At 48.2% G+C, this 12,736-nt stretch overlaps 1 protein-coding gene across 1 annotated transcript in view; it reads left to right on the forward strand.

Moving 5' to 3' along the window:
* Nucleotides 1-375: 375 nt before the first annotated feature.
* The window catches only part of frem1b (Fras1 related extracellular matrix 1b), a 45,507-nt gene continuing 33,146 nt past the window's right edge, over nt 376-12,736 (forward strand). The window contains exons 1-15 of the mRNA XM_070960136.1: nt 376-591; nt 680-774; nt 1,087-1,346; nt 1,848-2,047; nt 2,585-2,908; nt 3,285-3,393; nt 3,475-3,606; nt 7,461-7,805; nt 8,750-8,892; nt 8,989-9,185; nt 9,288-9,378; nt 9,722-9,889; nt 10,154-10,362; nt 11,770-11,863; nt 12,438-12,690. Coding sequence (XP_070816237.1) covers nt 376-591; nt 680-774; nt 1,087-1,346; nt 1,848-2,047; nt 2,585-2,908; nt 3,285-3,393; nt 3,475-3,606; nt 7,461-7,805; nt 8,750-8,892; nt 8,989-9,185; nt 9,288-9,378; nt 9,722-9,889; nt 10,154-10,362; nt 11,770-11,863; nt 12,438-12,690 — 2,836 coding nt within the window. The remainder of the gene's footprint in view (nt 592-679; nt 775-1,086; nt 1,347-1,847; nt 2,048-2,584; nt 2,909-3,284; nt 3,394-3,474; nt 3,607-7,460; nt 7,806-8,749; nt 8,893-8,988; nt 9,186-9,287; nt 9,379-9,721; nt 9,890-10,153; nt 10,363-11,769; nt 11,864-12,437; nt 12,691-12,736) is intronic.

Consider the following 12,736-nt stretch of genomic DNA (forward strand, 5'->3'; position numbering starts at 1 on the left):
TCAGGTGAACGTTAGAGTTGCTTCTTTTTGTTTTACCACCAGTCAGCACTTTCATATATTATTCATAACAGCTGAAACGTGTGATGGGCGTCGCTCACAGCGTCAGAACCACACAAAGTTAGCACCAACAGCTGAGAGGAGCCTTTCAGCCAGAAGAAGACACATCAGGTTCCAGCTGGTCGCATTCATTTGAGCTCTCGTGTCGTCTGCAGGTCGTCGTGACACGAGACAGAAGGACAGCATGTGGGTGGAGGGAAGCCTTCAGATGAGCCTGCACTGATGCCTTCATCCTCCATCAGCTGTGCTTCACAACTTCACTTCACCATAAAACTTTCCTCCTCAACCTGTGCAACAAGAGCACCTCGCTCATCCAACATGGCTGCCGTCGGCGTGCTGTGGCTGCTGGTGGTGCCGGCTGTCTGCGGCGGGAGTCTGGTCGCGGTGAACTCGGGCGTGGAGGTCAGCAGGGGTCGGTCGGCGTTCGTCACGGAGAAGCAGCTGAAGATCAGCGTGGATCCGACCGCAGACTGTAAGGTGGAGGTGGTGATGAACGAACCCGTCACTCAGAGAGTTGGGAGGATGACTCCACAGGTGAGGACACACCTGCTGTGGTCAGCTGACAGCGTCTGCTGAACCAGTGCAGGGATGTCACTGGTGTTTTCTTCTTGTCTTCTTGCAGGTGTTTGACTGCAGCTTCCTGGAGGACGAAGTGAAATACGTCCACAATGGCAGTCCTCAGCTGGACGAGGACACGGTAATGCTGAGGGTCTACAGGTCAGTGTTAATGGCGGTCACTGCGCTGCGTGTGAGGACTTTATCACCGGACGTTTTGTTCTGTCTCTTTCTGTTCAAACTGGTGTCTGTCTCCTGTCTTTCTACACTCTTGTTACTCCTTTGAGTGTGAAACTCTGTCAGCCTGTTGGAGGCTTGAAAAGTGTCTCTGAAACGTTTGTCTCGCTCCTTCATGGAGGACAGAAGTCAGACAGGACCCACAGAAGCTTTGCTAAATTGCTAAATCAGCTGTTTGTAGGAGGCCGTCTCTGCTGTGGAGACACTGAGCGTCTTTCATGCTGTGTCTGTGTGGAGGTTCACGTCCTCAGACACGCTGGTGGAGACGGTGGCTCTGCCGGTGCGGGTGGTGGACTCAGGGCCTGGCGTGGTGGAGCTGGGCAGCGCCCCGCTGGTGGTCCCTCAGTTCTACGGTTTGTCCAACGCCATCGACGGCTCCGTCCTGAACATCCGGACCACAGCCGAACTGGTCTGCAGCGTCAGACTGATGACCACCGAAACCAGCGTCCCCGCTCTGGGTCAGCTGGTGAGGGAGGAGGACTCCACGCAGAGGAAGGGTGCGTCATATCTGTGCAAGAGCACAAAAAATACTGGCTTCTGATTGGCTGACACATGTCCATTTAAAAACACACAGATCCAAACTAAACTGTTAATAGATGTTTTATGTGAAAATCATTTCATTATTTAAAATTATTAAAACATTTATGTCCTTAAAATGCTGAAACAATGTCCAACATGACATCAGCAACATGAATTAGACAAAAGAAAATATAAAGATAAAAGAAAGAAATCTGCAATAAAAAGGCAAATAAAATAAGAGTTGTGAAATTAAAATGGAATTATAACTGAATAAAAAACAAATAGAAAGTAAATCAAAACGCTGTAAGATGAATTTAGACAGTGTGTAAATATAAATAAAAACACCACAAACATATCAATAAAGACAAATACTTAAAAATCCAATATATGTTGAAGAAAACTGAAACGATTAAACTAAATAAAAGTAAAAAAGAAATACAGAATGTTAAGATGTTTTGTTTTTGCCTGATGTCCTCCAGGCAGAGAGACGGCCGTCCTCTGTCCAGGAAACAAACCGTGTCTTCATGACACCAAGGAGGTTCGATTCCTCAAAACCAGCTGCCAGGACTTCCTGAGCTCCGGTCTGAAGTACCAGCACCTCAGCCCTCCATCACCAGAGATCGACTACATCCCCATCAGGGTGGAACTGAGGGAGCAGGCCACCAGGGCCCTGCTGGAGGTATGTCCACGTCCAGAGATGAATGTGGAAGACATAGAGACATTCTCCTGAAGACAGACAAAGACTGACGTCGGTATTATTTATTCACTGCGTTGGAAATAATGAGTTTCACTCTTATCCAAGTCGGATGTGGAAGTTTTCCAAGTGAGATTAGCATCCCAGACGCAGAGAGGGTTGTTGGCAGTCAGAAGGTGACATCCCACTTCTGTCAGCTCGGTGGATGTGGAGCTTCTGCAGAGCTTTGAAAGGCCTCAAAAACCTGAATGTTCGAAGCCTTTTTTCTCTCCTTGTTAGCACGTAAACGCTGTGTCTTTAAGACGAAGACCTGCCACCTCTCACACGTCTGATTGTCTCTTCACTTCCACACACTCACAACACCCAAAACAGTAAAGTTGTGGCAGTACGTGTTGATTTCTACGTGTTATATACGTCGTGTTAAAACATACGTTTGTCCTAAAAGAGACGCAGATTTCTGTAGAGGTGCTCTGTGGGAAAAACATCACGTCGTCTTTTCACGTCCCTTTGCTGCCCTCCCAGACAGAGTCGGTGTGGCTGCCGGTTCTGATCCACGGTGCGATGCAGAACCAGCCGCCCCAGGCCGGCTTCATGGCCTCCTTCATCCTGGAGGTGGACCAGTTCATCCTGACACCACTCACCACGGCCACCCTGGACGCCAAAGACCACGAGACGCCGCAGGAGAGGCTGGTCTTCCAGGTGACCGCCCCGCCCGCCGCGGGCTACGTCACCCACCTGGACGACCACACTAAGCCCATCACGTCCTTCACCTGGCTGGACCTCCACGAGATGAAGGTGGCCTACCAGCCGCCAAACAGCAGCCAATCACACCGCAGGAACTATGAGGTACTGGAGGCTGTGCTGGTTATGATAAAGACTTAAAACATCCAAAACCAGTTTGTCAAATAAAATGTCTGAGTCCAAAATGAATAACCAAACAGCTTTAGCTGCTGAACTGAACTGAGCTAACCCGTCACGAAGCTTTGAGCTGCTAAACAGAAAATGTAGCCTGAATATAAGTCTTTGTTAAAGTTAAATGTTAGCTAGCTTAGCTAAAAAAGCTAGCTAAAATAAAAACCTTTAACTATTACGGCACTACAAGCTCAACCAGCCTGCTTCAGCTAAACTCTGTTGTTGGACAAAGGCCAAAGGACAAAAGTGGGACAGACATCTGAAAAAGCTTTTCAGTTTCAGTTTGTAATATTCTGTTAATCTGTCTAAGGTGGAGTTCCAGGCTATAGACGGTTCCTACACGACCAGCCCGCCCATCGTGGTCCACATCTCCATCAGGGCTGCTGAAACTAACGCACCCAGAGTCTCCTGGAACATGGGTGCGTAACCACATCGCAGGATGTCGCACCGTCACGTTAAAGTCTCACTACGCTCATCTGTTTTCCTCTCTGGTGACTCAGGATTGGACCTGTTGGAGGGTCAGTCCCGACCAATCACGTGGGAGGAGCTGCAGATAGTCGACAGCGACAACATCGATGCGGTCTACCTGGTGGCTGTGGATGGACCTCTTCATGGACACCTCAGCGTCAGAGGTGAGGGTCAAAGGTCACTGGATACTGTCAGTTCTACATTTGAGTGACTTAGTTTATTGTAATCTGTTGGTTAGTTTAACTTCCCTCATCATCATCATCATCATCATCATCATCATCATCATCATCATCATCATCATCAGCAGCAGCAGCAGCAGCATCATCATCAGCATCATCATCAGCATCATCATCATCATCATCATCATCATCAGCATCATCATCAGCATCATCATCAGCATCACCTGCTTCCTTAACGTGAACATTTACTGTTTTAGGACAGAAAAAACTCACGTGTCTCTCCATGAACTCGAGCTGTTGTCTGGTAAAATGTGGGTGTAGACAACAGGAAGAATCACCTCAGCACATTCCTGATTGGACGCAGCACATGAACCCGGTGTAGGCTGATGATCGACAGGAGCAGAACATGTACTCACATGCAGTCCCATTGCTTTAAGAAAGAAACCCTGTTTGCCCTGAAACCGATCCTCAGTCCTTTAATCCTGCGCTGGTATGCCGACACACGCTGGCTTGGGAATTCCCGGAGAACATCGCCTGGCCTTTTCCGCCCTTTTTCCTCCATGTGTTACTCCGTCCGCCAGGGACTGTGGCGTGGCTGGGGAAGCATATGTCTAGTGGCTCTGCATGTGTTTCTTAATCAGGTGTAAAATGGGGCCGTGGCCACTTTGCCAGGGGCCGCGGCAGCATGGAGGCTGCTGCTGCCTGCCTCTCCGTCCACGTCTGTCCCTTCCAGCCCAGCGCGTTGGGGGACGGCCTCTTTGTCTCAAATGGGGAGCGGGACCAAGCAGATTGGAGGAACTTATGCCATTTCATGCCGTCGTGCACAGGGAGCAGATGCACTGTCCCCAAACAGGTTTTCATGCTACCAGCTAGGAGGAGGCGGGTGGGGGTGGGGGGGGTGGCAGGAGCGCCAGCGGCCCGAGGGGCTCGGGCAGGGAGTTAACCTTTCAGAGGGAGGTGTGTTTTGAGCTGATTCTCTGGCTCATTTCATCAAATCTGTGGAACAACAAGCTGATATTTAACATGTGATCTCGCTCTTATTTAGACGCGTCCATAAACAATAATCCTGACCTGCCAAAGCGCCTCGCTCTGTGTTCACAGATTAACTCAGCGTCTCGCTTCACTGCATGAGAGCAAACTGCTAACTGGCCCAAACTTTCCTCTGATCCATTACAGACCATAATAAGCAGCACGTCGGTGACGTGAGGACCCTGTGGGCTTTACACCAGAGCTTCCAGCCCCTTCGGCTTGTGACCCATTAAAACACGTCACTTTGATTTTTTCCTTGACTGAACGTTTGAAGGATTTGTTGAAGCCTGAGGACGTTTAAGTATTCAGTGTTTGATGAGGACAAAGGAAAAAAGTAGACATAATTTTGTGTAAAGGAGATATAATTTACTCTTCCGTTGCCCTTCAGAGGTTCGCTGTGCAGGACTGACGGTCGATCTATGAACAGAAATGGAATATAATATTCTGAATTCTGTTTTCATGCATGTAGAATCATTTTTTCGTGACCTTAGAATGACCTCTTTACATCCACAGAGGGAGCAGGTCCTCGTCAAAGAGTCCGCCATGTTTCTATGGTGGCCCAGAGAGACAAACCAAACAGTGAGTGAGGCGACAGGGCCTCAGATGGTCTAGATGCCACTAAATCCTCCACACTGGTCCTTTAATCAGCTGAGGATGACTGAGGGTCAGAGGAAGGTTTGAAGCTAACAGCTAACTGTAGCTAACGACAAAGATCACAGATGGAAGTGAAATATTGATGATTTCTGGGGGAAATTCACGCAGCAGTATATGAAGTAATTATCTTTTTAAACATTAAAGAGATGAAGACATTAATGCACCAATAATTATGATCCAAAAACAGAATCTATACATGAAATGGGCCGATCTGCATTGAGTATTTTCACTTTACTTATATACCTTCAGTATATTTTGATGCTTTCTGCTTCTGCTTACGTGAATTTTAAATACACAACTTTCACTTGGAACAGAGTATTTCTACACTGTGGTATTAGTACTTTTTCTTAAGTACCAGATCTGAGTTCTTCTTCCTGCTCAGATCAGAAACACTCATGTGGACTCGTTTGGAAGTCGATGACAAAAGAAACGCTTTGAGAATTAATTAAAAAACGAACACAAATGATTTCATCGCTTTTTCTGCATTTTGTCTCGATTTCCTTCGTTCCCTGCTTCTCATAGCGTCTTCCTTTCTGTTGTTTTTACCATCAGCCATCAGACCTGTGCAGAGCAGCCTTATTAAACGGAGCAGTGTAGTATTCGGGTGCTCGCTGAAACTTTTGTCCCACTGGGCAGGTTTCCACCACCCTCCCTCCATGTTGGGCAGCAGCACCTGCTCCAGCGTCATTTCATCGCCTCAGTTTGCGCTCGTGTTTATCTGCCACTCTTGTTAAGTAGGAACAAAGCTGACAAAAGTTTGGCATGCTCTGCGCTCATGTATGGGGCCTGTAGGAAGCAGTTAGAGGATCCTCTGGTGGAGTCGTGTCTCTGAGGAGAGCGCCGCTGACCCTCCATGCTGCGATTCAGGGGCGAGGAAGCTGCAGCGCGGGGACAGTCACTGCAGGCTCGGTCCAACGCCTTCAGCCAAATGGATGGCTGCCTGTCCTGCTGCACACACACACACACACACACACACACACACACACACACACACACACACACACACACACACACACACACACACACACACTCCTCCCATCCCATTTTTCCTTTATGGGCCTGTTGCCCAACGCCACCTTTGGGCCCAATTACCAAGTTGTTTCCATCAGTTGGACCAGTAGCCGGTTTCCCTCGGTAAAGTTGCTAATGAGGTTCGGGCTCGCGACCGTTCGTCGCTCAATCTGTCTGCTGACCTTGCCCTTCTGTCTCTCTGGCACGCACAGGGAGGCAGGAAGCCCCCATCCTGGCAACCGGGCGGCCACCGGGAAGGACGCCATGTTTTACCCCACCGGTGTTCACAGCACAAACCCCAGCCAGCGCCTCGTGGTGCCTTCAGGCGCTAAGAGAAACTTGTTATTTCCAAGTGACAATGGGAGAAAAAACAGTGCACGTGTTGGAGACGGTAATTGAATCAAAGTGCGAAGCTTTGGCTGGAAACAGAGCCGTCCGCTGACAACACATGTCCGCCAGTAGGCCGCCAGTCATGTGACGCTCTGCTTTTAGCGTTAGCATGATGTAGAGTGTGAGGAAGGCCAGCCAGCAGCAGAGGGCTGACAGATGGACGCGGCCTACATTTCATTAATGTAGGACAGCGAAGTTTTTCATGTTCAGTCCAAGTCTTCACCGTGACACACGATGAGTTCAGGCTCCACGCACAAATCAGCTGTTCACAATAGAATCGAGTAAATTCATCTGTAGAGCCAGAAACTATTAACAAAATGTAGTTGTTGTTTTTAATTGCAAACTTTAATCATGTACATTTCAGGAGAATTTGTCCAAATATGTCTTCTTTAAATCTGCTGTCGACAGAAAAATGACGTAAATGTACTTTTAAGCTGCTTCTTTGGACTTTAGGGCTCAGTGAGAATAATAATAATAATAATAATAATAATAATAATAATAATAATAATAATAATGATATTTTTCAATCTAATTAGAGACTGATAAAGAAAATTGCTGAACAGTCAGAAGCTTGAATCATGGTTTTGTGATCTTAACGATCATAAGATGAACAGTCGATTAATGCTTTTATTGGATTATTCTTGTTCCCTGTGAATTTTGTCTAAACGTTCTGATTTAACTAAAAGTCTGTTTGACTTCCTTTTCCTCCTCAGTCGTGAACTCAGGTACAGTCACCTGGTGTCTCTGTTCCTCAGGTGGGAAGGCGTTCATGTTCCGCGTGCGGGACCTGCGGGAGGGCGTGGTCGTCTACCATCACTCCGACAGCGACACCACCCGCGACCACGTTGTCTTCCGCATCAGCGACGGCCGTCACAGCATCCGTCACAAGTTCCCCATCAACATCCTCCCGAAAGACGACTCCCCGCCCTTCCTCATCAACAACGTGGCGGTGGAGGTGCAGGAGGGCGGCGCCGTCAGGCTGGAGGAGTACATGCTGTTCGCCTCCGACCTGGACTCCAGTGACGACTACATCCTCTACCAGATGGTCTCCACCCCCAGGGCGGGGCAGCTGCTCAGGAAGACCTCCACCTTTGAGACAGGTGAGGGCGGAGTCAGTCCTGGTGTCTGTATATAAGACAGAAGGTGTGTTTGTTTTAAAGGTTCTCTAAATATCCTTTATTTTCATTTAATATTCGCTCATTTAAAGAGAGATATTATGTCAAAATTTTCAGGTTATTCACGACTGAATCATGTTTAAGAAATTTCTCAAATAATAAAATATGATGTTTTTAACATTATGGAAGAAATGTTCAATAATATACAAAATAAAGAGTAAAGTAAGACGGAGCCTCGCTCACCTTTCCTGCAGAAAACCACAGAATCGTCCTGATTTGTGCCTGTTGGTCATTAAAACACCTTAAACTTCAGCTTGTTGAGATGCTTGTTGTTAATCTTAATTTCATGCGTCAGTCGTTTCCTTTGCAGCAGCTCAGCTGACAGCAGAGTAATAAATGGAAAGTGAAGCACAGAGAGACTTCTGAAGGTCAGCAAACAAGCAGCAAATAAAACCTAAAGTTCATCTTTATTTGTTAGAAAGGCCATAAAAACAGAACGTTTAACAGCTGGTTGAAATAGATACTGAACCTCTAAGAGAATCCATCAAAATAAAAGAAGCTGCGTCTCCACTTCCTGCAGATTTCAACTCTTTCAGCCTCATTTTTCAATAATCACATCACTTCCTGTTCATTTCTATGATTAATATTATTATCAGGGGTTTTATTCTCGTGTCTTACTTCACTTTCATTTTCTATCCTGTTCTCTGTTCACTCGTTTTAATAAATAAAGTTTAGCATTGTTACTGTTAGTCCAGGAGACGTCTCAGTCCAGCAGTGAAGTTCAGATTATAATCTGATTAACTGCAGATTGTCTCTCACCTGAAGGCTGCGCAGCTGCAGGTCAACAGGTCCAAAGTGTTTGTATTTACTGCTGACGGAGGTTTTCTGTCCGTGCTCTTCATCTCATCCTCATCAATCTGTTCATGCAGGAGCTCCGGTGGACAGTTTCCTGCAGAGGGATCTGATCCAGGGTCAGATCTACTACCAGCACTCAGGAGAGGAGCAGTTTGAAGACTCGTTTGACTTCACGCTGTCTGACAGCCACCAGCCGCCAAACCTCTCCCAAACATACGTGAGTCAGCGTCAAACCTGCTGTGGCCTGAGAGCGCCTTCCTCTCGTCCGTGTAGAGTATCCTCACGCTAACCCCTCCTCTCCCTCTGGATCCAGACGGTGGTGGTCCACGTCTTCCCGGTGAAAGACCAGCTGCCGGTGGAGGTTTCCGGCAGCGTTCGCTCTCTGACGGTGAAGGAGACGGAGGTGGTTTACGTCACTCAGGCTCACCTGCACTTCACCGACCGCGAGCATCCAGACACAGACCTGACCTTCGTCATCACACAGCCCTGCTTCAGCCCACTGCATCCTGGGTAAGGACAGGGCAGGACACGCCCAAAGCTGTGTGACCAGCACTCGGAGGACATTCAGATCAAATGAAACTGAACCTCGATTTCATTCTTTGTGACGTTCAGGCTGATGGACGCAGGACGTCTGTTCTTCACCGACAGCACCAACGCCATGAAGAAAGACCACATGGTGCCGGTGCTGAAGTCCTTCACGCAGGTTTGAAACAGATGACCTGCACTCTGAACACACAGGCAGCACGGTTCAGGCCTGGGTTCGCGTCTGCCATCCAGATTATTATATATTTCCTCATAAACGTGATATCAGGTCTGTCTCTGAGCTTTTGATCAGCAGATGTTTGTTCAGATTCAGATAAAATGTAAGATTTTAAATGACGAGGATTTTCTCACTTGAAACAACAGAAGACACTGATGTCTGGACTGAAATGACTAAATAAACTGAATTTACTCGGAGTAGCGGAGTAGAAATACAAAGTAGCAGAAGAATTCAGTACTCCGGTAAAGTAATACTACTACTGTTACTGTGTCCTGTCCTCTCCCAGCATGCAGTGAACCACATGAAAGTGGCCTTCATGCCTCCTGTGGAGGACATCGGCCCGGAGCCGCTGCTCATCCAATTCGTCTTCTCCGTCAGCGACCACCACGGCGGCATCATCTCCGGCCTCCTCTTCAACATCACCGTCACGCCCGTGGACGACCAGGCGCCAGAGGTCAGAGGTCAAGCACAGACGGAGCTTCTTGTCACCTCCAGGATGATTGTTCTGAATGATGAGTGTGTGGATGTGGTCGTGAGGATCTGATGATCTCTGACTGGAGGTTCTGTCCTTTAACTTTCTAAATGTTCCATCAAAGAGAACATTGAGTGACGTTCTCCGTCACTTTGCTCCTCTCGTAGGTGGACTTCATGATTCCTCAAAACGTTTGAATGTCCAGATTTTTGAGCCTTGTTGGTTGATCCTCTGTGTGGTTGTCAGGCCTTCACCAACCTGCTGCGGGTGGAGGAGGGCGGAGGGGCCTTTGTGACTGAGGAGCACCTCCTGGTTCAGGACCGGGACAGCCGGGAGGAGCTGCTGAGGGTGGAGGTCCGGAGGACGGCTCGCCACGGCCGGCTGGAGCTGCAGGGCCGAACGCTGCAGCAGGGAGACGGATTCACCCTGCAGGACCTGAGAGGACTGCGGCTCCGGTCAGACCCTGTGGGGGGGTTCTCCTTGAACCTGGTTTTAAGATGAGAGTCAGGCTCAGGCTTAGGTCAGGATCAGGGCTGAGGTCTGAAAACAGGAGACCCAGGTGTTAATGAACTGCTCTGCAGCGATGTACTGATGTCATTCAAAGGGAGGGTCTTGTTCTGGTTTGCTGGGTCGCCAGCTGCAGTCACACGGAGGCCAAACACGATCAAAGCTGTGAGGACATTACAGAGCGCGAACACTAATTAGACGGCTCCATCCTTCAGCGACATGATTACACACTGCACACATGTCAGCGCTGACCCACATGCACCGGATTCCTCTGTAAACTGTTATTCTGCGTCTCTTTGACTGGATTATAGTGGATTTTCTGTTTACAGAGCTCATGTCACCGCGCTCACTGATCCAGGAGCTGAACCCACACTAACATAAACTAAAACCTCAGGAGGAACTCGTACATTCAGTCAGGCCTGTGATTCGGAAGTGGGTATTTTAGTGTAGGTGTGCGAGTGTGATTGGTCTCTGTGTGAGTTCACCTCTGCACTCACAGATCTTCTGAAACTGTTGGCGTCGGTGTTCCTGCTCTCTCCTCCGGCTTGCAGCCTCAGTTCACTTCAACAAGCCTAAAAACTGGCCCTGAAGGGACCCCTCCCTGCCTTTCAGGCCTGGTCTCACCAGCCTGTCAGACGATTATGATGAATCATAATTACTGTATGTGCTCACGGGTAAAGTACATCCAAGCAGTTTTTGCATCGAGTTCAGCTTTGGTGAACCTGCAAATTCACAGCGTTGAGCAGGAGGTTGGCCATCACGACAGAGCTGACCTTGGAGGGGACTGAGAGCTGGAAATCCAGAATGGAGGAAGCTAACGTAGCTTCTTAGCTGTGAGCCACCGTCCAGTTTAACTGAAGCTCCTCTGTCGAAGGACAAACAGTGCAGATGTGCTTTTCACACATTTGTTATTTAGTCTTTTTAGTCCACGGTACAAATATGACTTTTGAATAAATTGTGTGATTGACTGCGCTGAGCTCGTAGGTTTGTTTGTTAGCGCTTAGCGCCTTCCTGTCCCTCTGTCCAATCAGCCGTCATGTGAGTTTATTGATTGTTACTCTGTGAGATGAGATGAGTGTAGCCTGCAGTTAATTAGGTGTGCTGGTATCACAGTATCTATAATTCTATCATCCATATGTGTTAAATACTGTATATAAACTGTCCTCTGTTCTGCGGTGACCATGTTCTAATAAGCTCTCTGTGAGCAGCTTTGCAGTTTTAGCTGATGTATTTGTTGTCTGTTGAAATAAATCAGTGTACAGTGACAAACATTTGTAAACGTTTTGGAGTTGAACTGTTGTGTTGTGACGGTGTGCTGATGGATGATCAGCACGTGACGGCTCTTTGTGTTGCAGGTACATCCACGATGACTCCGAGACCACGGAGGACGAAGTGGACCTGAAGGTGACGGACGGTCTGAACTCAGCCGACGTCGTGCTGCTGATACAGGTCAGTTTCCCGCCGTCAGAGCAGACAGGACATCATCAATCAGCGTCCTGTGAGAGTGACTCAGCACATCAGAGCTGCTGTTTCCATCCAGCGTTTGATATCAGACAGCCGTATTTTGCAGTACTTACATCACTGGATATTCTTGTTTTTACGCTTATGGTGGGAAATATCACTATGTTACGATAAAATATTTGGATGTTGAATTCTGATGTGCTTCTTTATTCTCAAAATTCTCAATATTTCTGCTTTTGATCAGCTGATGCTGATGTTGACCCGATGATGGAAGGATATTCTGATTTCTGAGTCGTGAGCAGATCCTGCACGTTGATGCAGTCCATTTCAGTCCATGACAGAATACAGATGTGTTCTGTTAACCATAGACTCTGCATGACGTCCTGGCATCAGAAACTGGTCTGTGAAGACCAGAAAGTCTCATGGTTCTGGTTTCCCGCAGTGGCAGACAGAAGCAGGCCTTTATTTGTTCGGCTCTGATTTGAGACTCAGTCATTATTTGAGACATGAGAATTAACCATACGTGATGAGTGACGGAACCCCCCCCCCCCGCCATCCTCAGGTCCTGCCAATGAATGATGAACCTCCCCAGTTGGGTGGGGGTCTGCGGGGGGAGCTGAGCTGTGAGGAGGGGGGGCGTGTCCAGGTAACGGTGGACTATCTGTCAGCGACCGACCAGGACAGCGATGACTCCAGACTGACCTACATGCTGGCCCGGAGTCCAGCCCGGGGGGAGCTGCAGAGAGCGGGACTCGCCGTGGACAAGTTCTCCCAACAGGACCTGCTGCAGGGACACATCTACTACGTCCACACAGGTGGGAAAGCATCATGGGGGACACGCTGTGTTCATGGCACGTGGGA

Source organism: Chaetodon trifascialis, chromosome 4, assembly GCF_039877785.1.
Source record: "Chaetodon trifascialis isolate fChaTrf1 chromosome 4, fChaTrf1.hap1, whole genome shotgun sequence".
NCBI lineage: Eukaryota > Metazoa > Chordata > Actinopteri > Chaetodontiformes > Chaetodontidae > Chaetodon > Chaetodon trifascialis.